The following is a 24,057-nucleotide window of genomic DNA, read 5'->3' as shown; positions in this document are numbered from 1 at the left end:
TCTCATGGTTTTAGACAAAAAAATATATACATTTTTCCTTTTGGCTACATGTCCTTATGACTGTTTTATTTCCCTGTCAGCGTGTCCAATCCCAGTAGTAGAAGTGTATGCTACTGTGTATTTTTCTCTGTTGGCAGTGAACTGGCTAGACCACAGCCGGACGTTCAGAGAGCAAGGGGTGGAGGAGAGCGAGATGCTGCTGCTCAGACGCAAGTTCTTCTACTCAGATCAGAATGTGGACTCACGAGACCCTGTCCAGCTCAACCTCCTCTATGTACAGGTCAGACCTCTCTCACTGTGCTCATTCCTGTCCAACATGTAGTAAACTGAGCTCTTCAATTCCTTTATCCTCTACTTAACAGTTAATCAAATGGCTACCCTGACTATTTGCATTGACCCACTTACTTTATTCTAATTATTTGCACTGACTCTTGCACAGGTCTTGATGTACACTCACTGGACTCTAACCACACACTCATACATACTATCTATCTTAAAATAGATAAAACTATACTAAATATATTCACGTCACCAAATAATTAATTAAAATGCACTGTTTTGCAATGACGACGGTCTACAGTAGCCTCAACATCACTCTCTAGGGTAGCGCCATGGTGTAGCCGGAGGACCGCTTGTTTCCGTCCTCTGGGTACATTGACTTCAATACAAAACCTAAGAGGCTTGTTGTTCTCCCACTTCCATAGACTTACAAAGTAATTATGACAACTTCCGGAGGACGTCCTCCAACCTGTCAGAGCTCTTGCAGCATGAACTGACATGTTGTCCACCCAATCATAGCATCAGATAATTAATATAGTACTGAAAGCATATGCTACAGCTAGCTAGCACTGCAGTGCATACAATGTGGTGAGTAGTTGACACAAAGAGAGAGGAAGACAATAGCTTAACAGTTTTGAACAAATTCATTTCTTCAAAAATTAAAAAGCAATAGAGAGCGAGCTATATTGTGTTGTATATATTTTCACTTTTACTTACTTAGCTAGCAAATGCAGCTAGCTAGTTTCGCCTACTCAAACACCCGGCTCAAACAGAGAGTGACTATGTTAGCTAGTTGGCTATGGCTATACAACACTGAAACCCTTCCAAGTCAAGGTTTTATTAATTTATTGCCACCCGGTGTAACTGCTAAACCGCTTGCTGCTTACTGTACTCTGTACTGCATGATTGTAGCAGGTTTACTAACGCATTAGTCAACATAGCTACTAGAACTACAACGTTAATATGGTGACAACAATGTAGTCTGTGTGTAGCGGTTAGCGGTTATGTTATGAAAGTTTGGCTTGGAAAGATTTTTTTTGCCTGGTCACAGACAGCTGATGTGTTGTGCACTGAACTCCACAAGCTAACAGAAAATGTGAGCGAATGAGAGCACGTAGATGCTAGATAGAATTGTACAATGATCAAAGGGATCATGCTAGATTGTAGCATCCTAATGATGGGTGTAGGGAAAATGTTTGTATCACATAGTAGCCTAACCTATCGATGTTACGTTGAGCTGGGTGAATGGAATATGAATGACAGACATCCAATATGCTGTAATAGAATAAGGCCATGCTCATAATTTTTTTTTGCATCCTCCCTCATCTTAAATGTCCCCGACCACAACTGATGCATAGTCACTTTACCCCTACCTAAATGTACATATTACTAACCCGTACCCCTGCACATTGACTCATTGACCGGTACCCCTTGTATATAGCCTCATTATTGTTATTTTAGTGTGTTAATATTTTTAGTTATCAAATGTTTCTTACTTTTTTCTAACTCTACATTGTTGGTTAAGGGCTTGTAAGTAAGCATTTCACGGTAAGGTCTACATGTAACAAATATAATTTGATTTGACTGGTTCTGTAGTCTGGTTCTGTAGTCCTACGGTCAATAAAACACACTTTAGCTCAAATACAGTTGGATATTCTGTCGAAGGCTATGGTGCTGGAACTCCTATAAAGCCTGGCTTGACGTACTGGCCTATAGACTTGCTGGTTCTGTTGGATCAGAGGCCAGCTGACTTATGCGGCCTTGCTGGTACTGCAGTTCTCAGAGGATGAGCTGGGCCTGGTTTACAGTATATGAATCACAGACCGGTTAGCTTGCCGTGCTGCTGTGCTGTGGCGATTGGGTCAGCATGGACTGTCTGGTTACACACTACAGCGTTGTTGTGCTCTACAGTGTGGATGGAGTCTGAGAGAGAGAGAGAGGGCTGCTGAGACAGGGAGTCCCCTGGGGGGGTCAGCTGAGCCTGCATTACACAGGGCAGACTTTGCTCACTGCACGCCTCACTGCATCTTCATTAGCTTCCCCTGCCTTGAGTTGAAGAGGGGAGCTCCCCCATAACACCTGAGCTCACAGAGGAGCATGCTATGCACAGTGCTTTGTGCTGTTCTGTGAAGGAAGTGGCACACAGCGTTGTACGAGATCTTCAGTTTCTTGGCAATTTCTCGCATGGAATAGCCTTCATTTCTCAGAACAAGAATAGACTTGGGAGTTTCAGAAGAAAGTTCTTTGTTTCTGGCCATTTTGAGCCTGTAATCGAACCCACAAATGCTGACGCTCCAGACACTCAACTAGTCTAAAGGCCAGTTTTATTGCTTCTTTAATCAGAACAACAGTTTTCAGCTGTGCTAACATAATTGCAAAAGGGCTTTCTAATGATCAATTAGCCTTCTAAAATTATAAACTTGGATTAGCTAACACAACGTGCCATTGGAACACAGGAGTGATGGTTGCTGAAAATGGGCCGCTGTACGCCTATGTAGATATTTCATTAAAAAATCTGCCGTTTCCAGCTAAAATAGTCATTTACAACATGAACAATGTCTACACTGTATTTCGGATCAATTTGATGTTATTTTAATGGATTCTTTTTTTTTCAAAAACAAGGACATTTCTAAGTGGCACAACTTTTGAACGGTAGTGTACATACACACCCAACAAGCACACACTCAGAGACACAGTACATACCTTGGAAAAGTATTCAGACCCCATGTTTTTTTTCACATTTTGGTTAACAAAGTCTGATTTAAAATGTATTTAATTGTCCATTTTTGGTCGACAATCTACACAAAATACTATGTGGAAGATTAGTATAATAATAATAATTATATTTAATAATTTAAATTAAATACCTAAAATATAGTTGTTGCGTAAGTTTTCTGCTCCCTGAGTCAATACATGAAACCCCTTCTGCATCGATTACAGCTGTGAGTCTATAAGAGATTTGCACACCTGGATTGTGCAATATTTGCCCATTATTCTTAAAAAATTCTTTCATTTCTGTCAAGATGTTGGGGACCATGGCTAGACAACAATTTTCAACATTTAACATAGATTTTGAAGCAGATTTAAGTCAACTGTAACTTGCCCACTCAGGAACATTCACTGTCTTCTTGGTAAGCAACTCCAGTGTAGATTTTGGCCTTATCCTGCAGGTTATTGTCCTGCTAAAGGGGAATTCCTCTCCCAGTCTCTGGTGTAAACTGGATTTACTCTAGGATTTTGACTGTGCTTATTAGCTCCATCCCGTATCTTTTTATCCTGAAAAACTCCCCAGTATTTGCCGATGTCAAGCATACCCATACCATGACACAGCCCCCACCATGCTTGAAAACAAGGCAGTTACTCAGTGATGTGTTGTGTTGGATTTGCCCCAAACATACAGTAAGGCTTTGCAATTAGGCCAAGAAGTGTATTCCTTTGATGTTTTTTGCAGTATTACTTGAGTGCCTTGTTGCATACAGGATGCATGTTTTAGAATGTTAATTTCTCTATATGTGTGTTCTTCTTTTCACTCTGAAATGTAGGTCATTATTGTGAGTCACTACAATGATGTTGATTTATCCTCAGTTTTCTACCATCACAGACATTGAACTTTGTAGCTGTTTTAAAATCACCAATTAACTTTTTTTTTATCCAGGGGAAGCTAATTGAGACCAGTGTCTCATTTATAAAGTTTGCTCTGAGGACCAAAAAAAACATGAATACAACAATAACAAAAAAAGATAAAAACTTCAAGACAGTTATAAGTACATGACAGTAATTATCAGTATATTATCAGTATATTACAACTTACAATAACCAATTAAAATAGTTGCACACTTCAATGAACTATTTTAACTGCCCTACTTGCACCAGGGAATCCAGGTGTAATTTATTTTTTAGATATTCCATAACTGTGGTGCTTTACAACTGAAGGTGGATTTACCAAACTTTGTGGAGACAAGCGGGACCTCGAGTTAACCAACCCTGCGAACAGGTTTGGTATCTCATATTTTATATTTCAGCAGGGAACTGAGGTATGTTGGAAGCTTGTGGAGTAGAGCTTTCTAAACAAGAAGGGAGTAATGAAGTGATATACAGGATTTTTGTGAGGTCCAGCCAACCTTCTGATACAGGATGCAGTGATGATTAATAAACCTGTCACCTTTTAATAAAGAGAATGACGCTATGGTAGACGGCATCCAAAGGTTTAAGAGTAGTGGCTGCTGCATTCAGGTAAATGGTGTCACCATAATCAAGAACTGGCAGAAAAGTTCTTGCAGTACAATCTGTTCAAGCAGTATAATCTACTTGCTGCTGTTCATGGAGAGGCTAGATCTATTTTTTTATTAAACAAGACCACTTTAATAACTTCAGAAGGATGACTGTATCTTTGATGTATGGGTGGTTTAATATATAATCCCCATCATAATGATTAACTTGACTATGCTTAAAGAGATATTAAATGTCTGATTTGTTGTTGTTACCTGGTCTTTGTAGTTGTATCTGTGCTTGAAATGAAATACTTGACTGAGGGACCTTACAGATGTTGTATGTATGGGGGACAGAGGAAGGTGTAGTCATTAAAAAATCATGTCAACCACTATTATTTCACACTGAGTGAGTCCATGTCACCTTATTATGCGATTTGTGATGCCAAATTTTACTCCTGAACTCATTTAATTTGAATAACAAAGGGGCTGAATACTTATACAATTACTATTTTAGTATTGCATTTTTTAATTATCTACACTGAACATAAATATAAACGCAACATGTAAAGTGTTGTTCCCGTGATTCATGAGCTAAACTATAAGATTCCCAAAATGTTCCATATGCACAAAAAGCTTATTTCTCTCAAATATTGTACACACATTTGTTTACATCCCTGTTAGTGAGCCTTTCTCCTTTGCCAAAATAATCCATTCACCTGACAGGGTGGCATATCAAGAAGCTGATTAAACGGCATGGTCATTACACAGGTGCACTTTGTGCTGAGGACAATAAAAGGCCACTCTAAAATGTGCAGTTTTGTCACACAACATAATGGCACATATGTCTCAAGTTTTTAGGGAGCATGCAATTGCCATGCTGACTGAAGGAATGTCCAACAGAGCTGTTACCGGATAATTGAATGTTAATTTCTCTACCATAAACCGCCTACAACGTTGTTTTAGAGAATTTGACAGTACGTCCTAACCGGTCTCATAACTGCACACCACGTGTAACTACTCCAGCCCAGGACCTCCACATCCGGCTTCTTCACCTGCGGGTTCGTCTGAGACCAGCCACCTAGACAGCTGATGAAACTGTGGGTTTGCACAACCAAAGGATTTATGCACAAACTGTCAAAAAACGTCTCTGGGAAGCTCATCTGTGTGCTCATTGTCCTCACTAGGGTCTCGAGACCTGACTGCAGTTCGGCATCGTAACCGCCATTCTTCCATGGCCTGCATACTCACCAGACATGTCATTCATTGAGCATGTTTGAGATGCTCTGGTCGACGTGTATGACAGCGCATTTCAGTTCCAAGCCAATATCCAGCAACTTCGCACAGCCATTTGAAGAGGGGTGGGGCAACGTTCCACAGGGCACAATCAACAGCCTGATCAACTCTATGGAATGAAGATGTGTCGCGCTGCATGAGGCAAATGGTGGTCACACCAGATACTGACTGGTTTCGGATCCACGCCCCTATTTTATTTTGTGACCAACAGATGCATATCTGTATTCCCAGTCATGTGAAATCCATAGATTAGGGCCTAATGAATTTATTTAAATTGACTGATTTCCTTATATGAACAGTAACTCAGTAAAATCTTTGAAAATGTTGCGTTTATATTTTTGTTCAGTAAAAAAAAATGTTTTTCTTTCACTGACATTACATAGTATTGTGTTATTAAATTGTTGACAAAATATGACAATTAAATCCATTTGAGTCTTTGTATTACAATAAAATGTGAAGAAATCCAAAAGGTCTGAATATTTTTGCAAGGCATTGTACATAAATACTATACTGTACATCAATAGTTAACTCCCTCCTTGTAATCCAAGCTGCCTCTGAGCTACAGTCCATAAATACATCTATAGTTAAGTCTCTCTTTCTCCCTATACTCCCTTTCACTCTTTTATCTCTTCCTCTTGCCCTGACTCCCTTCTCTCATTCTCTGTTTTTGCCTCACGCCCCCTTAATCCCATAAAAATCTTGACAAAATCACACACACACACCCACACCCGCTGACTCTGGCACACATTGCAGGGCTCCATCATGCACTCCCTTCCTTTACAAACAAGCCCATATCCTTTCTCACAAAAACACAATTACACCCTCTATCTATTCCTCCTTTTTCTCCTCTTCCAGCTTTCCCCCTGTCTTTTTTTCGCTCCACTCGGGCACGCAGAGTCTCACACACATGGTGACAGAGTGAGAAGAGTAGCAGCATTCTTAGACTGGAACACACCCCAGGCCACACATCCACTCTCTGACTCCTTCCTTCCAAGAGACTTTTGCAGTTCTCTCCTCAGCCCCGTCTCCGGCACATGACTCTACTACACATGCTTCCTGTCAATGTCTATATTCTGGTACGATGGAACAGTCCTCATTCACCATGCAGCCATTACCATAGGAATCTGAGTTAGTAGGTTAATATAGTGAGTGTGTAGATAATGATCTCATCCCTGGCATTCCTTCGGGAAAGCCTCCTAGCGATGAGCTCCAATGTTTATTAATGATATGTAGCTTCCATGAGCTCATCCTCCCACCCCTCCACGCAGCGGGGGTCTCTGCCAGATACAGCCCCAGCCTTAATACCCAGACACTCCTCTCCTGACACACATCTCTACTCTACTACTACAGGAAATGCACTATTGAGCCCAATGGCAACAGCCTTTCTGTGTGTGTGTGTGTGTGTGTGTGTGTGTGTGTGTGTGTGTGTGTGTGTGGCACTAAAGTGTTTGAGCTCATTGTTTTTCCAAATTATGGGGTTGTGTCCTGCTTTTGATGATGTGTTCAGTAATCCAGTCTACAGGTGTTCTAAACCTAATATGCCTTGTGTTTTGCTGTGAAACAACTATTCTCGTTATCTTGATATGCCTATTGATTGATTGGCTGGTTAGTCAGGTGATTTACAGTGGTATACATTAAACAATTTTACAATTGTCAGCGTTTGTTTATGGCTGTAGTATTCCGCCCAGGCTAATGGTTGAACTCTTTAGGTTACAGTACAGTGGGCTGATTGACATCAGTGTTACAGCCCCAGGCTGAGTCAGGACATCTGGACTGTTATGAAGCTCCTCCTCCAGTACAGTACAACCCTGCTTCTTCTAAAGGGGCTCACAACTGGTTGTCCTTGAATGGCCTTGTACTGGAGAACAGATGGCCCCACTCATACTGATCAGCACCACTCTAAAGAGGTGTTTAGTCTGAGATTTAGACAATCTTCAACAGATAGTGCTGTTTAGCTTGCATTTGATGTAATGAGACATTAAAATGAGCTGAGCTGAGTCTGTGCCGTCTGAGGCTGAAAGCACGGAGAGAGGCTTTCTCACTGTCAGTCAGGCATCTCAGCATTAGAAGCCATTAATCTTGCAAGGGAGAGAGAGATGGAATATATACAGGCCCCTTGAGGAAACACAAGGTACTGTAAGTCAGCTAATTTAAAGATGTGCTGGGTTCCTCTCCACACAAAATCAGTGTCACCCTCAACTACCTGAACGGTTTTAGATAGTGTAGAGTAGGCAACGTTTTCAGGTAATGCTTTAATGGATGGATGAGATATTGAAATATAACAGATGTCTTAGATGATTGGTGACAAATTGTACATTCCAAGTAGGTCTTGATTGAAGTGTATTGAAAATATAATTATTGTTGTGGCCAAACAGACCAGGTTGCTACAGTACATGGCTTCTATCAGGCATTATTGAGGCCTGGGTAGTCTTAATGTAGACTTTATTTACATCCTGTTTATTGTTTTACATACACTTCGTGCATATTGTACTAATAAAAAATTACTCAAGTTGCTCTTTAACAGTTTATTAATGAAAGATTGTGGATCAGTCTGCAATGTTGATGCAATATTCTGAGAAATTGCAATATATATTGACGTCTTTGTGATAATACTGTACGTCACCATTGACTGTGATGATGAATGATTGAGGCTGTTAGAGATTGATATGTTAGCTAATGTCTTGGATTGCTATACAAACTAATCTTGTTTGGTTCCCCTGAGTCCATTAATCTCAGTAAAGTGTTTGTGTGATGTCCCTGCTCTTGGGTTACATATATTCACTTAGCAGGCATTCTTCTCTGAAGCAACTTTCAAACCAGAAACTGCAGCATAACTCTCTAGTTTGAACTCAGTATAAAGTCAAACTTTCTCTCTTCTGTCTCTCTTTCTCTCCTCTAGGCCAGAGATGACATACTGAATGGCTCCCACCCTGTTTCATTTGATAAAGCCTGTGAGTTCGCTGGAATTCAGGCCCAGATCCAATTTGGCCCCCACGTCGAACACAAACACAAGACTGGATTCCTAGAGTAAGCCCTTTTATCAGATGGCATTATCAACAATAACACTATTGTATCCAACACTACCATTCTGTACATTTCAATCTTATTTAGACACAATACTAGCATCGTAGTTTAGGAGAAATACTTTTTTTTGTCATACCTATTTGAGTGCAGTACTCAACGGCATACGAGAACGATAACACTTGTGAATGTAGGTACTGAGGCAAGAATGACCTTGTGTGAAAACATGATTTGGAAAGGGAATGTCTGTACATGATGAGTGTAAACTTGTAAAATGTGATTTATCTCCATAGCCTTAAGGAGTTTCTACCCAAAGAGTACATCAAGCAGAGAGGTTCAGAGAAGAAAATATTTGTGGTATGTTCAGTATTATGCAATATGTTGTGGACATATGGATTCATATGTTATGAAAGGAAAATTTAAAGCAGTGCAATTCCCAAATATTCTACTGTTTTAAACTCTGAAAGTTTCATATTGCTGTATCTATTTCCCTCTGATCGTCAGGATCACAAAACCTGTGGAGAAATGACAGAGATTGAGTCCAAAGTAAAGTATGTGAAACTAGCGAGGTCCCTTCCGACATATGGGGTCTCCTTCTTCCTGGTGAAGGTAAGATATAAGGAGAGAGGCTTGTGTTCTCCAACAGAGAGTAAAATTAATGATTTACTGTGTAAATACAGTTTACTGCAGGTTAAGATTAGGTTTGAGAGAGTGTGAGTGTGTGAGAGAGAAAAATCACAGCCAAAAACATAGAAGCACATTTTCGTAGTTTATTGCAACCTTCCATTTGATATATGTCACTCTTAAACCTGCTCAGTGCTCCCAGAACAAGCATTCGCTAACTGTAAGGCTCTTAGATATGATCAAAGTTTATTGGTTTCGTACACAGTTTAGCAGGTGTTATAGCGGGGTGCAGCAAAATGCTTACGTTGCTAGCTGCTAACAATGCAGTAAAATGTCAAACAATTAAAATGTAAGGGACTTTTTTTCTCCAAACATACAAGAAATCGAGGAACTTTGAATGAAAGATATAGAAGGAATTCAGCCTGTCTGGTGGTGGTGAGACTACGGCCATTAAAAGCTCTCTGACATTAGTTCAACCTGTGGTGCTGTGAGTCCCAGACCAGCAGATGTTTTAAAAACCTCACCAACTTACCTTGTATGAAATACAAGCTTACTGATTTAAGATACTCTCTCTAACATGGCAAACCACTTCAGATTCCAAAATCTGACTTCCTGAGTTGAATACACTGTGAACAACTACTTGAATAAGCTAAGGCACTGAACACCTGGAATAGTTCTCTATACATAGCTACCATGATAATCAAGATAATGTTATCTGCCCTTGTATGAAAATCATTGAGTCTGTACAAGCTGCTCTAAAGCTGTTACCTTGTTCTATTATTGGAGCTCTACTTTTTGACCCTGAAATAAAAACAATAGCTTGGAGAAGTGAAAAGCTAGTTTCCTCCTAACCGTTAATTTTGTGTAGTGTTCAGCTTTGCTGGAGTGGAGCCAAGAGTAGGCTCATGATCTGAAGTGAGGCATAATAGATTGTGTGTGGGCAGAGAAGAGGAGGGCACTAGAGCCAGTCAGAGTCAGTCTGCTGCTGGAAACTCCATCCTGACACACTGATGCCAGGCTGAGGCTGAGGCTCCCCTAGCAACAGAGGCCTAGCCTGGGGAAGGAGGGACTGGGGATGGCCTGTTCAGCAGAACAGCAGGGAGGCCCGGTTAAACAAGCCTGAACTCTGCAGGGTCAAACACCATCCGCCCTCCTCCTCCTCCACTAGGGCTCCTGACTCAGGACAGACAAACGGAACAGTGCATGTGTGCTATCTATGGCAGGCAGCTGTGCTTTGCTGCTGTTTTTCATTTCTCCGAATAAAGAGATGCCCCCAGTTTTTCATCTGTGTAGGCGTTTAACACCTATGAAAATATTATCTTATGTCTTGTCTGTTAGGAAAAGATGAAAAGCAAGAATAAGCTGGTCCCACGGTTACTGGGGATAACCAAAGAGTCGGTGATGCGGGTGGAAGAGAAGACTAAAGACGTGGTTCAGGAATGGCCCCTAACCACGGTGAAGAGATGGGCTGCTTCTCCCAAGAGCTTCACCCTGGTATGGCCTGGTCTCAGTCCACTCCAATCCAACATTCACAGGAACACATTCTACACTCTTAAGACCTGCACAGATCGCACCGAATGTGGATTTAGCATTTGTCTGGCGAACGATCAGCGCACTGTGTTTTAGGGACCACCTGCTGTAGAGGTCTGACTGCCGACATTTTTCACGTGATTCTACATGGAAAATTGGTGCGCACTCGGTTTGCGATTTATGTTCAGAGGTGCTAAGTACTCTCGGCCAGCAAACGCTAGTGGTGTGTCTGAGCCCTTAACCTCATCTGTCCCTACATCTCATTATAGCAACAGAAATACACTATATATACAAAGGTATGTGGACACCCCTCCAAATTAGTGGATTCGGCTATATCGGCCACACCGTTGCTGACAGGTGTAGTGTAACTGCAAAATAGTATGTGTTGTTGATACTACCCCCAATCCACAGTGTTATTGTTTTCAATAAACAGTTATGTTAATGTATTTATTAGACTGTGTAAACAAGGGATTTTACTAGAAGAATGTGAAGCACTTGGATGTTTTATTTATTTGAGTCTTTTTTCAATTTAGTGTTTTGGTTATTGTCAACACTGTTGTTTTTTAAATTTTATTTCTTCATCTCGTTTTTTTAAACCAGATTGCGTTGAAGATTAATAGGGAGTACAATTTTGAAACATACTCGGAGGTGCATTTGCCAACATTGATTTGATTGTAGTATCACATTCCTGTCTCGCTTAGGAAGCCGTTGAAGTATGTGGAGTTAGATATTAAAATGAGTATGTCTCATATTTTATCAGCTCTTTGAAGACTTCAGGATCGTAGTGGAATGGAGTCAAAGTATGTCTGTTCATCAGGAGAAGGAATGCTGAAGGTGTTGCCATCATACTGTTAGTCCATTCAAAGATTCTTTCTAAGCACTACAACTTCTTCCTGTGCTTGTGTAGAAGGAAGGGAACTTTGTGAACTTAGAGCACAGTATGGCAAAGAGCTGTGACACATGCTGTACTCCCAAAACGACAACACATACACTTCTCAATTTCCTTGATATGAATACTATGAGCCTATATAATGACAGATAGGGATTTATGTGATGACGATATTGCCACGAGAGTAATCTATTCTAGTGGACCTGTACTGTAACTTCATTGTCTCTCCTGACAATCTTGTTGTACCCTGCAGGATTTTGGGGAGTACCAGGAAAGTTACTACTCTGTTCAGACAACAGAGGGGGAACAGATCTCTCAGCTGATTGCAGGATACATCGACATCATTCTCAAAAAGGCAAGACAAGATAAACCAGAAACACTTCCCAAAAGTATTTTCTTTTGACACCTTTTGTTATCCCCTTCCACAGAAGCAGAGTAAGGATCGTTTTGGTTTGGAAGGAGATGAAGAGTCCACCATGCTGGAGGAATCTGTCTCTCCAAAGAAGTAAGGATCCCTCATACTGCACATACTATACAATACATAGGATGCTGGCCTATTTACATTGAGAATGCTGACCATCCATATTCAGGGACTACAGACAGGTTATTCCTCATGTCAATGTAAACCTTGATTTAATTGTGCATATACTGTAATCACATTTCTGCCTGCCCGGCATTACACCCCTGAGAAAAATAACACGAAATGAGTTAGACTCTGCATCCTGAATTTTCCAATAACATACAGTACTTGTGAGATCATGTGTTCTCTGAAACATGATAACAGAATGCCCTCGGTTGTCCCTCTCTCCTTAAAGAATATTAGCTTTTATGTTTATTTTTTCTAACCTCCATAAGAAAAATACCCCAGGGCAAGACGGATATATTAGTATTCTGCAAACAAAAACAAAATCATCAGGAAGACATGAATAAAAGGGATACTTCTTGAGTTTTATCTACTTCTCCAGAGTCAGATGAACTCGTGGGCACCATTTTTATGTCTGTGTTTTTATGTCTGTGTTGGGGGGGGGGGGGGTGCATTGGGGTTATTTAAGATACTCTTTGAAGAGGTAGGGTTTCAGATGTTTTCAAAAGATGGGCAGGAACTGCCAGGACAGAGAAGAACTTGGACTGGGTTGAGCTAGGGGTGGGAGGACCAAGATACCAGAGGTGGTTGGGGTATGAAGGTAGTTAGAGGTAGTTTCGCAAACCAATGCTAACTAGTGTTAGCGCAATGACTGGAAGTCTATGGACATCTGCTAGTCAGTCATTATGCTAAGACTAATTAGCAATTGCGCAAGTGCTAGTTATCAACTTCCTTCAAACTGCAAGCAGAGACATAAAAATGGTATCCACAAGTTATCTGACTCTGGGGAAGTAAAGGGCCTCATTGCCAAAATCCTGAAGTATCCTTTTAATTTGTCATGTTCATGGAAGCCATTTTTTTATTTTTTATTCTTATCTCCGATGATCACAGCTAGCCTAGTTTTTATCCTTGTTTGGCGTTGCAGCTTGACTCCTACATTATATAAACTCAGCAAAAAAAGAAACGCCCTCTCACTGTCAACTGCGTTTATTTTCAGCAAACTTAACATGTGTAAATATTTGTTTGAACATAAGATTCAACAACTGAGACATAAACTGAACAAGTTCCAAAGACATGTGACTCGCAGATTGAAAATTGTGTCCCTGAACAAAGGGGGGGAAGGTCAAAATCTGAATTAAGTCAGTATCTGGTGTGGCCACCAGCTGCATTAAGTACTACAGTGCAGCTCCTCCTTATGGACTGCACCAGATTTGCCAGTTCTTGCTGTGAGATGTTATCCCACTCTTCCACCAAGGCACCTGCAAGTTCCCGGACATTTCTGGGGGGAATGGCCCTAGCCCTCACCCTCTGATCCAACAGGTCCCAGACGTGCTCAATGGGATTGAAATCCAGGCTCTCCGCTTGCGATGGCAGAACACTGACATTCCTGTCTTGCAGGAAATCACACACAGAACGAGCAGTATGGCTGGTGGCATTGTCATGCTGGAGGGTCATGTCAGGATGAGCCTGCAGGAAGGGTACCACATGAGGGAGGAGGATGTCTTTCCTGTAACACACAGCGTTGAGATTGCCTACAATGACAACAAGCTCAATCCGATGATGCTGTGACACACCGCCCCAGACCATGACGGACCCTCCACCTCCAAATCGATCCCGCTCCAGAGTACTGGCCTCGGTGTAATGCTCATTCCTTTGACGATAAATGCAAATCCGACCATCACCCCTGGTGAGACAAAACCGCGACTCATTAGAGAAGAGTACTTTTTGCCAGTCCTGTCTGGTCCAACGATGGTGGGTTTGTGCCCATAGGCGATGTTGTTGCCAGTGATGTCTGGTGAGGACCTGCCTTACAACAGGCCTACAAGCCCTCAGTCCAGCCTCTCTCAGCCTATTGCGGACAGTCTGAGCACTGATGGAGGGATTGTGTAACTCGGGCAGTTGTTGTTACCATCCTGCACCTGTCCCGCAGGTGTGATATTCAGGCATCTGGGCATCTTTCTTTTGGTGTTTTTCAGAGTCAGTAGAAAGGCCTCTTTAGTGTCCTTAGTTTTCATACCTGTCACCTTAATTAATTGCCTATCGTCTGTAAGCTGTTAGTGTCTTAACGACCGTTCCACAGGTGCATGTTCATTAATTGTTTATGGTTCATTGAACAAGCATGGAAAACAGTGTTTAAACCCTTTACACTGAAGATCTGTGAAGTTATTTGATTTTTACAAATTATCTTTGAAAGACAGGGTCTTAAAAAAGGGACATTTCTTTTTTTGCTGAGTTTATAATACAGATAGACTGTTGTCCTGTCACGCCGAGCCCAGACACCGAGTGTGTCTCATAGCGGATCCTGCTGGGATAGACACTGGGCATCATATCACTCCCTGCTGTTTAGGGGCCAATGGACTCATGTTTTGTTTCTCAGCACGGAACATAATTGCTGCCTCTCAAATTAAGCAGTAATGAACCAATAGTGAATGTGACAATCTGTTTACAGGGGCAGTGGAACAGCTCTTTTCATGTGTTTTAGTCTATCAGTACTAACTCACTGTTATGGCTCTGTTACTACTATCCTATTTTTATGGAGAAATACTGAGTATTATGTTTCCTTATCAGAAGATGCCCTGTAAAGGTCCTAACATCCATCTCCCTCTCTCTCTCCATCGTTCTCTTTCTCCTCTCAGGTCGACCATCCTGCAGCAGCAGTTTAACAGGGTGGGTCGTGTGGAGCATGGCTCGGTGGCACTGCCAGGTATCATCCGCTCCGGGTCCATCGGTGGCCCTGAAAACACCTTCAACATGGGCACCATGCCCTCTGCCCAGCAGCAGATCACCACAGGGCAGATGCACAGAGGACACATGCCCCCGTTGGTGAGCATGCCAGCTGGCACCCATACCAATGTCACACAGTAGGAGCAGTGATGTGCAGAGAACCTTGCTTACACCATCACTAACTACGATCTTTGTCTGTGTAAAATGTGTGTGTGTTGTCAGAGCTTGGCCCAGCAGGCCCTGATGGGGACCATTAACACCAGTATGCAGGCAGTGCAGCAGGCCCAGGCTGATCTGGGGGAGGTAGATAACCTGCCTCCTCTGGGACAGGACATGGTGAGTTCCCTCCTCCATTCACTGGACTAATCCTCCTTCACACACCACAGCCACAAAATTACACCATTCAATACTGCTCAACTTCTCCCACACGTTGAACCTTTTAGTCCACACAGCCTGGTCAGTGAAGATTAATTTACTATTTTTTGGGGGGGCGTTTTTGGAAAATATATTTTTGTATCCCATTAAATGTATTCTTTTAAAGTTTGGCATGTTTCCTCTATGTGCTTAGATAAGCATACTGTAGAGAAGGGCTGAGTTTGTTCGTCTTTTTGAACTCCCATGTTTCACGTGTAAATAGGTGGTGGAAATTGACTGTAAATATGAAATATGTACTTTAAAGCTGGAAACTGGTTGTGAAGAAGCCCTAGTCCTGATTTTAAAAAATATATATATATATGAGCTGAAAATCCCCCACTGTGATGAAAGCCAATACCCGTCCATCTCCCTCTCCTGAAAGGCGTCCAGAGTTTGGGTTCAAAACAAAGTGGATGAGTCCAAACATGAAATCCACTCTCAAGTAGATGCCATAACTGCCGGGACAGCATCTGTGGTTAATCTTACTGCAGGTGAGTGCCCAAGAGTTTCCTTACTGATATTTGGAACCATGTACTCATGTAGAGTTTTCTGTTATATTTGCACAAGAATCCTTGTTTATGAAAGGCCTCTAGACTTAGGTCGAAAATGCCCTCTTAAAAATAACAGCCGCTTATCTTCAAGGGCAAAACACACAGGGATAGAATCAAAACACACATTTTCCAAGTCGATCTGGAATGACTAGGGAGGAGGGGTCTGAGTTCCCTTTCGATAATGGAGCATTTCTCATTTGCCCTAATAAATATTTCCATTGATGAATAAATAGTGAGCGTGTTGTCCTGAAGCTTAACTAGCTGACAGCCTCTCCATGCTGTCCTCTCCCTGCCTCCTGTCTGGAGCTGTGCCATGCTGCTCCACACTGCTCCCTGCCAGCCTTTCAATAGGTTTTAATCTATCCCAGCCATCTGTTGAATGGCACTGAGGCTCCCTGTTATCATCCAATAGAAACTTTTACCTCTCCACAAATGACTATCACTTCTCTCTCGCTCTCTCTCTCTCGCTTTCTCTGTGTGTGTGTGTGCGTTTGTCTCCACAATACCATATCCAATGTGTTTTCATTATGATGATAGTGACACTGATGTGTGTGTTATTATGGCACCACTCAGGTTGCTGCTTGTGGTTTGGGCTGAGAGAGTGGCAGAGCAGAATGTATAACAAAGGGTTAACGAGGACTGTCTCTTTTCCCTAGGTGACCCTACAGACACAGACTACACAGCAGTTGGCTGTGCCATCACCACCATCTCCTCCAACCTGACAGAGATGTCTAGAGGGGTGAAGCTGCTGGCAGCGCTGGTGGAGGACCAGGTGGGCAGCGGGCAGAACCTGATGGGAGCTGCCAGGACCCTGACAGGGGCCGTCTCTGACCTGCTCAGGTCTGTGGAGCCTGCAGCTGGAGAGGTACAGACACAAAACGGCACTGTTCTACCAATCACATCTGCTCTATTCTCCGTATTACAATGATTACACAGAGATTGAGACGTACTGCATATGGACTCCCTTTTAACAAAGACACTAGTGTGTTTCTTTTAGTGTGTTTTCGAAAACAATAATGATGTGTTCTGTAGAAATAATCACTGGGAGCTGGTGATGTGAACTGTATCTGAGAGCAGCGGAGTGCTGTGATTGTGCTGTGGTGCCGCGGTGGGGTCAGTGTTGTGAACGTGGCGATGTCACTCCCTCCCATGCAGCCCAGACAGACGGTGCTGACTGCAGCAGGAAGTATAGGCCAGGCCAGCGGGGACCTGCTGCATCATATGGGGGAGGGCGAGACTGACGAGAGGTTCCAGGTTGGACTAGACTTTCCTCCCTATTTCTATAGTTCCGCTGCCAAACAGGAAAACACACATGTTCATCCAGTCCCTGTTTAAAGCTTCACACACACTTATGTAACGGTGTCAGGCTTTGTTTTCTTTAGCTATTGTAATTGAATGGACAGCAAAAAGTCTGCTCAGCTCTGCTGTGAGTCAGTGAGTGACATTGATGAATGTGTTTCAGGACATTCTAATGAGCCTGGCCAAAGCGGTGGCCAACGCAGCTGCCATGATGGTCCTCAAGGCCAAGAATGTGGCCCAGGTGGCGGAGGACACAGTGTTGCAGAACCGAGTGATTGCAGCTGCTACTCGGTGTGCCCTTTCCACCTCACAGCTGGTGGCCTGCACCAAGGTACTGCCCTGACTGACTGCCACACCCCTGTCCCTGTCTCCTGTAGACATGAAGGACAGCTCAGGGCAAGAACTGAGATAAGAGCTGGCTTACTGAAATTAAATGGCTGTTTGTCCTATCTCTAAATTCCTAGTACAGAGTAGCGTATGCTAAGTTAGTTTTGTCAACAATAACATTATCATTCTTGTACACACCAAAATGAGTCCACTAGCATCTCTGAATGTGTTTAATTTTGAGTGGACAGTCGAGACTGATTGTGGACTGTTCGTCCAGGTGGTGAGCCCCACCATCAGTTCTCCGGTGTGCCAGGAGCAGCTGGTTGAGGCAGGGAAGCTGGTGGACCGCTCGGTGGAGAGCTGCGTCAAGGCCTGCCTGTCTGCAACAGACGACAGTGAGCACCTGAAGCAGGTAGGTGCCGCGGCCAACACGGTGAGCCAGGCACTCAGTGACCTGCTGCAGCACGTACGCCACTATGCCAGCTGTGGTGAGCCCGTCGGACGCTACGACCAGGCCACAGACACCATCATGACCGTCACCGAGAGCATCTTCACCTCCATGGGAGACGCAGGTGAGCTCTGGGAGGGGAGGGGAAAGGCGGATGAAGTTGGGAGGGGAGAGACAGCTAAAGTGGAATGGGAGGGGAGTGGTTCAGAACTTTTTGGGAGGTGGGGAGAGAACTTTTCACTCTTGATTCATCTTGCAAGTATTTTCACATTCCTGGCTAGTTCTGGCATTCAGCAGTTTGAGTCTCAAACCTTTAGCTAGCTATTATCAAAGGACGCAAGATGTAATAATTATCATTCAAGTAGACAGGACTATCCAGCCTGTTTCTTGACTTTGATTTTCTTGAGAATTTCACTGGGTGTTGTTCCTATGTATTTTGACTGAGTGGGACCTAAGATGTTGTCAGGTTATGGTTTATATTAACTGACCTTCAATACCCTGCTGTTCAAACATTTTCAAAGCCTGAAATGTTTGTTATGGGTTGCCCATGAGTCTGAAGAATTCCCAACCCCAGCCAATCCTCAAGGGGTCGTAGAAAGCATGTCATCGAAAACCACTACAGAGCTTAAAATCTGCTCTCAATCACATTCAGTGCGGCTTTGAAATGTAACTGAAAACATATGACTTTAAAAAGTGTTTTAGGGCTTAAAACTCTGACTTTCATAAAACATCGTAAAATAAAAACTGAAGTAGATCAGCCAAGTATAATTTATTATGAAATATGTCTTTAAAAGTCCCATTTCACTGATAGGGAAAAAAATGTGTCTCTAAGGCTGTAGTCTGTAAAGTACCCTCGATGTCGTGTCTTTGATAGTCTTCTCTCCAGTTATTTCTAGCTGGAGGTGGGTGTTTAGCAATAACAGTTTTTATAGGCTGACTGGGGGAAATACGGTAGCTTCTGTACAGCACTATAGAGGTTTTATAGTGCTTTTATTCTTCTATTTCCTCACAGAATACACATAAAGACAGATGTATTTTTTATAACCAGTGAGGAAGACAAAAGTAAACTGCTGTGGTACTATCAGTACGATACCAGAAGGGGAAAAGGAAATTGTGTAGTATAGTGTGTGAGGTCCAATGAGGGATCAGTTTCTGTGTAGATACTGTAGATACTGTAGCACAGTCGGGAGACATTGACCCTGGCTCTGTCTCTCTCCTCTCTCTCTGACCCTGTGTAGGGGAGATGGTGCGTCAGGCCAGGGTGCTGGCTCAGGCCACGTCGGACCTGGTCAATGCCATGAGGTCAGATGCTGAGGCCGAGGTGGACGTGGACAACTCTAAGAAGCTCCTGGCTGCAGCCAAACTCCTGGCTGATGCCACGGCCAGGATGGTAGATGCTGCTAAGGTACGGGGACAAGGACAACCACAATGCTAGCCTACTTAGAGTTCTACGATAGATTGTTGTATGCCATTAGTGTGTAAACTGTACAGTATGTCATGTTAGTGTATTATCATTAGTGTAATGTCTACAACTATAACTAGAATTCCACTGCTGTCATTTGTTGGAAAGGAGATTTATAGTATTCCTAATGTAGTCTGGGCTGTAGCTTCTCTTTAGAGCTGAAATAATAAAAGTGCAGCACCAATGGTTCTTAATAAGCCCTTGGCGCTGTAGACAAGTATAAATGAGCAGGATATTATCAATGTGAAAATGCCAGGCAAGTGAAACGATGCTTATGCTTTTGCTCTGTGACACATTCATCACAACACTGCTGCCATTACAAAGAGGAAATAGGAATCTTGCACTGGTGGTTTCCTTGGAAACTGTCAGAAAGCAGACAGTGTCTAATGCTGCTCTGCATTTAATGTACGGTCACAGTGTTTGGAAATTGTTCAGAGTGCTACTGAGACATGTGGTGTACAGTCACATTGTTGGGGAAATGTTCAGAGTGCTACTGAGACTATGAGAGAAGGTTTGATATTCCCTTTGCCACTGCAGAACTACGATTGTAGTTAGTGGTGATTTTGCTTGTTGTGTCTGTGTGTGCCTGCCTGCCTGTCTGCCTGTGTGTGTGTGCGCATGCGTAAACAGGGAGCTGCAGCTTACCCAGAGAATGAGGACCAGCAGCAGAGGCTGAGAGAGGCAGCAGAGGGGTTACGTGTTGCCACTAACGCTGCAGCTCAGAATGCCATCAAGAAGAAGCTGGTCAACAGGCTGGAGGTGGGTTGGGTGGAGAATGAGAGAATATTGTAACCTTTGTGCTAACTTTGAGTCCCTGTCCAGTTGTAGCTTTGTAGCAATCAACGTTTTTGACTTTACACTACTATGTCCTTTCTCACAAACAAACCCCATAAGTCCATCCAACACCATGACGCACCATTAGAGGAGTGTGTGTCAGACCCCCCTACATGGATATGTGTGAAGATGCATAGACCCCCCTGTAATGGTAATGGCTTCCACTCCAAAGAGGAATCGGAGATAATAAAAACCATTTAGAATGTAATGTGTTTAGATTAACTGAGCACATACCTTCACCTGCCCTTTCATATGGCTGAAATGTTTCTTACTGATCTCCTAAAGCTTTGTATTAGTTTGTGTTTCAACACATTGCCATGTGTGTTGTCCTTACCAGCATGCTCTGCTTTTAAAATAATACTAAATATGTAGTCTGTTTGTAGTCTGTTTGTAGTTTATCTGTTTCTGTTTCACCAGAGAGAAATTAAGTCTCTCTCTCTCGTTCTCTCTCATTTCTCTCTTCCTTTCTCTCTCTCCAGCTCCCTCTTTCTCTATTTCTCTCTCTTCCTCTCCTTTCCTCTTGAGAGATGAGCCAGACAGGCAGCATTGTGCAATCTGTTTGTTTTCCACAGGACAAAGATAGCATTGTTGTTCAGGTTCTTGTTTCATCCTCCATCCTTCCACCCACTTTTCTCTCACCACTTTCCATTTTGTTGATACTTCAAAGAAAGTAATCTGGGTGTGGATTAATGGCAATACAAAAAGTGTTTTGTACAGAGCTTATGTATTGCATTTTGAGAAAATGTTGTCCTCGTCCCAAAATACACTACCGTTCAAAAGTTTGGGGTCACTTAGGAATGTCCTTGTTTTAGAAAGCCAATTTTTTGTCCATTAAAATAATATCAAATTGATCAGAAATACAGTATAGACATTGTTAATGTTGTAAATGACTATTGTAGACTATTTCTTTTAATGGAATATCTACATAGGCTTACAGAGGCCCATTATCGGCAACCGTCAATCCTGTGTTCCAATGGCACGTTGTGTTAGCTAATCCAAGTTTATCATTTTAGAAGGCTAATTGATCATTAGAAAACCCTTTTGCAATTATGTTAGATATTCCATTAAAAATAAGCCGTTTCCAGCTACAATAGTCTGTAACGTCCATCGTTAGGAGAAAGAGAGGAGGACCAAGGTGCAGCAAGAATACTTGAACAAAGAACAAAAACAATAAACCGACAAACGAACGAAGACGAAACAGTCCCGTATGGTGACAACACAAACACAAACACAGGAACAGGAACAATCACCCACAACCCACAATACAAAACAGGCTACCTAAATATGGTTCCCAATCAGAGACAACGACTGACACCTGCCTCTGATTGAGAACCATCTCAGGCCAAACACATAGAAATAGACAAACTAGACATACAACATAGAATGCCCACTCATCACACCCTGACCAAACAAAACATAGAAACATGAAAAGCAAACTATGGTCAGGGAAACATAGTCATTTACAACATTAACAATGTCTACACTGTATTTCTGATCAATTTGATATTACACTGCTCAAAAAAATAAAGGGAACACTTAAACAACACAATGTAACTCTAAGTCAATTACACTTCTGTGAAATCAAACTGTCCACTTAGGAAGCAACACTGATTGACAATAAATTTCACATGCTGTTGTGCAAATGGAATAGACAAAAGGTGGAAATTATAGGCAATTAGCAAGACACCCCCAAAAAAGGAATGGTTCTGCAGGTGGTGACCACACACCACTTCTCAGTTCCTATGCTTCCTGGCTGATGTTTTGGTCACTTTTGAATGCTGGCGGTGCTTTCACTCTAGTGGTAGCATGAGACGGAGTCTACAACCCACACAAGTGGCTCAGGTAGTGCAGCTCATCCAGGATGGCACATCAATGCGAGCTGTGGCAAAAAGGTTTGTTGTGTCTGTCAGCGTAGTGTCCAGAGCATGGAGGCGCTACCAGGAGACAGGCCAGTACATCAGGAGACGTGGAGGAGGCCGTAGGAGGGCAACAACCCAGCAGCAGGACCGCTACCTCCGACTTTGTGCAAGGAGGTGCACTGCCAGAGCCCTTTAAAATGACCTCCAGCAGGCCACAAATGTGCATGTGTCAGCATATGGTCTCACAAGGGGTCTGAGGATCTCATCTCGGTACCTAATGGCAGTCAGGCTACCTCTGGCGAGCACATGGAGGGCTGTGCGGCCCCACAAAGAAATGCCACCCCACACCATGACTGACCCACTGCCAAACCGGTCATGCTGGAGGATGTTGCAGGCAGCAGAACGTTCTCCACGGCGTCTCCAGACTTTGTCACGTCTGTCACATGTGCTCATGTGCTCAGTGTGAACCTGCTTTCATCTGTGAAGAGCACAGGGCGCCAGTGGCGAATTTGCCAATCTTGGTGTTCTCTGGCAAATGCCAAACGTCCTGCACGGTGTTGGGCTGTAAGCACAACCCCCACCTGTGGACGTCGGGCCCTCATATCACCCTCATGGAGTCTGTTTCTGACCATTTGAGCAGACACATGCACATTTGTGGCCTGCTGGAGGTCATTTTGCAGGGCTCTGGCAGTGTAGCTCCTTGCACAAAGGCGGAGGTAGCGGTCTTGCTGCTGGGTTGTTGCCCTCCTACGGCCTCCTCCACGTCTCCTGATGTACTGGCCTGTCTCCTGGTAGCGCCTCCATGCTCTGGACACTACGCTGACAGACACAGCAAACCTTTTTGCCACAGCTCGCATTGATGTGCCATCCTGGATGAGCTGCACTACCTGAGCCACTTGTGTGGGTTGTAGACTCCGTCTCATGCTACCACTAGAGTGAAAGCACCGCCAGCATTCAAAAGTGACCAAAACATCAGCCAGGAAGCATAGGAACTGAGAAGTGGTGTGTGGTCACCACCTGCAGAACCATTCCTTTTTGGGGGGTGTCTTACTAATTGCCTAATTTCCACCTTTTGTCTATTCCATTTGCACAACAGCATGTGAAATTTATTGTCAATCAGTGTTGCTTCCTAAGTGGACAGTTTGATTTCACAGAAGTGTGATTGACTTGGAGTTACATTGTGTTGTTTAAGTGTTCCCTTTATTTTTTTGAGCAGTGTATTTTAATGGACAAAAAATTTGCTTTCTAAAACAAGGACATTCCTAAGTGACCCCAAACTTTTGAACGGTAGTGTATTTTGGGACGAGGACAACATTTTCTCAAAATGCAATGTTGAGAAATGTTATGCGATGTTATTTTAATGGACAACATTTTTGCTTTTCTTTCAAAAACAAAGACATTTCTAAGTGACCCCAGACTTTCGGGGGGGGGGGGGGGGGTGCCTTTCATTCAATGACTTGGATTCCACAAATATCCAACATTTTACCTTTTTGGCCAGTTGTTGATGTCCTCTAAGAAATGATTTAAGAACTCTTTGGCTTAGTTTGTGACCCCTCATTATGTTTGATCTATCTGGGAAGCTCAATCTGATACTGTATACAAAGCAGTATTATAAACCAGGTAGTTTGAGCCCTGGATGCTGATTGACTGAAAGCCATCTTATATGAGACAATATACCACAGGTATGATGCAAAATTACTTGTTTACTG

At 42.8% G+C, this 24,057-nt stretch overlaps 1 protein-coding gene across 3 annotated transcripts in view; it reads left to right on the top strand.

Moving 5' to 3' along the window:
• LOC129862464 (talin-2-like) overlaps positions 1–24,057 on the top strand; it is a 147,328-nt gene that overhangs the window by 84,373 nt on the left and 38,898 nt on the right. For all 3 annotated transcript variants that reach the window (XM_055934174.1, XM_055934173.1, XM_055934175.1), the window contains 16 exons: positions 138–280; positions 8,683–8,810; positions 9,098–9,161; positions 9,309–9,413; positions 10,767–10,922; positions 12,101–12,202; positions 12,276–12,352; positions 15,067–15,253; positions 15,377–15,490; positions 15,951–16,059; positions 16,776–16,984; positions 17,275–17,373; positions 17,582–17,749; positions 18,023–18,317; positions 19,432–19,598; positions 20,286–20,414. In XM_055934174.1, coding sequence (XP_055790149.1) covers positions 138–280; positions 8,683–8,810; positions 9,098–9,161; positions 9,309–9,413; positions 10,767–10,922; positions 12,101–12,202; positions 12,276–12,352; positions 15,067–15,253; positions 15,377–15,490; positions 15,951–16,059; positions 16,776–16,984; positions 17,275–17,373; positions 17,582–17,749; positions 18,023–18,317; positions 19,432–19,598; positions 20,286–20,414 — 2,252 coding nt within the window. The remainder of the gene's footprint in view (positions 1–137; positions 281–8,682; positions 8,811–9,097; positions 9,162–9,308; positions 9,414–10,766; positions 10,923–12,100; positions 12,203–12,275; positions 12,353–15,066; positions 15,254–15,376; positions 15,491–15,950; positions 16,060–16,775; positions 16,985–17,274; positions 17,374–17,581; positions 17,750–18,022; positions 18,318–19,431; positions 19,599–20,285; positions 20,415–24,057) is intronic.

The sequence above is a fragment of the Salvelinus fontinalis genome, chromosome 9 (genome assembly GCF_029448725.1).
Source record: "Salvelinus fontinalis isolate EN_2023a chromosome 9, ASM2944872v1, whole genome shotgun sequence".
In the NCBI taxonomy this organism is placed as follows: Eukaryota; Metazoa; Chordata; class Actinopteri; order Salmoniformes; family Salmonidae; genus Salvelinus; species Salvelinus fontinalis.
This window is presented reverse-complemented; position numbering and strand designations above follow the sequence as displayed.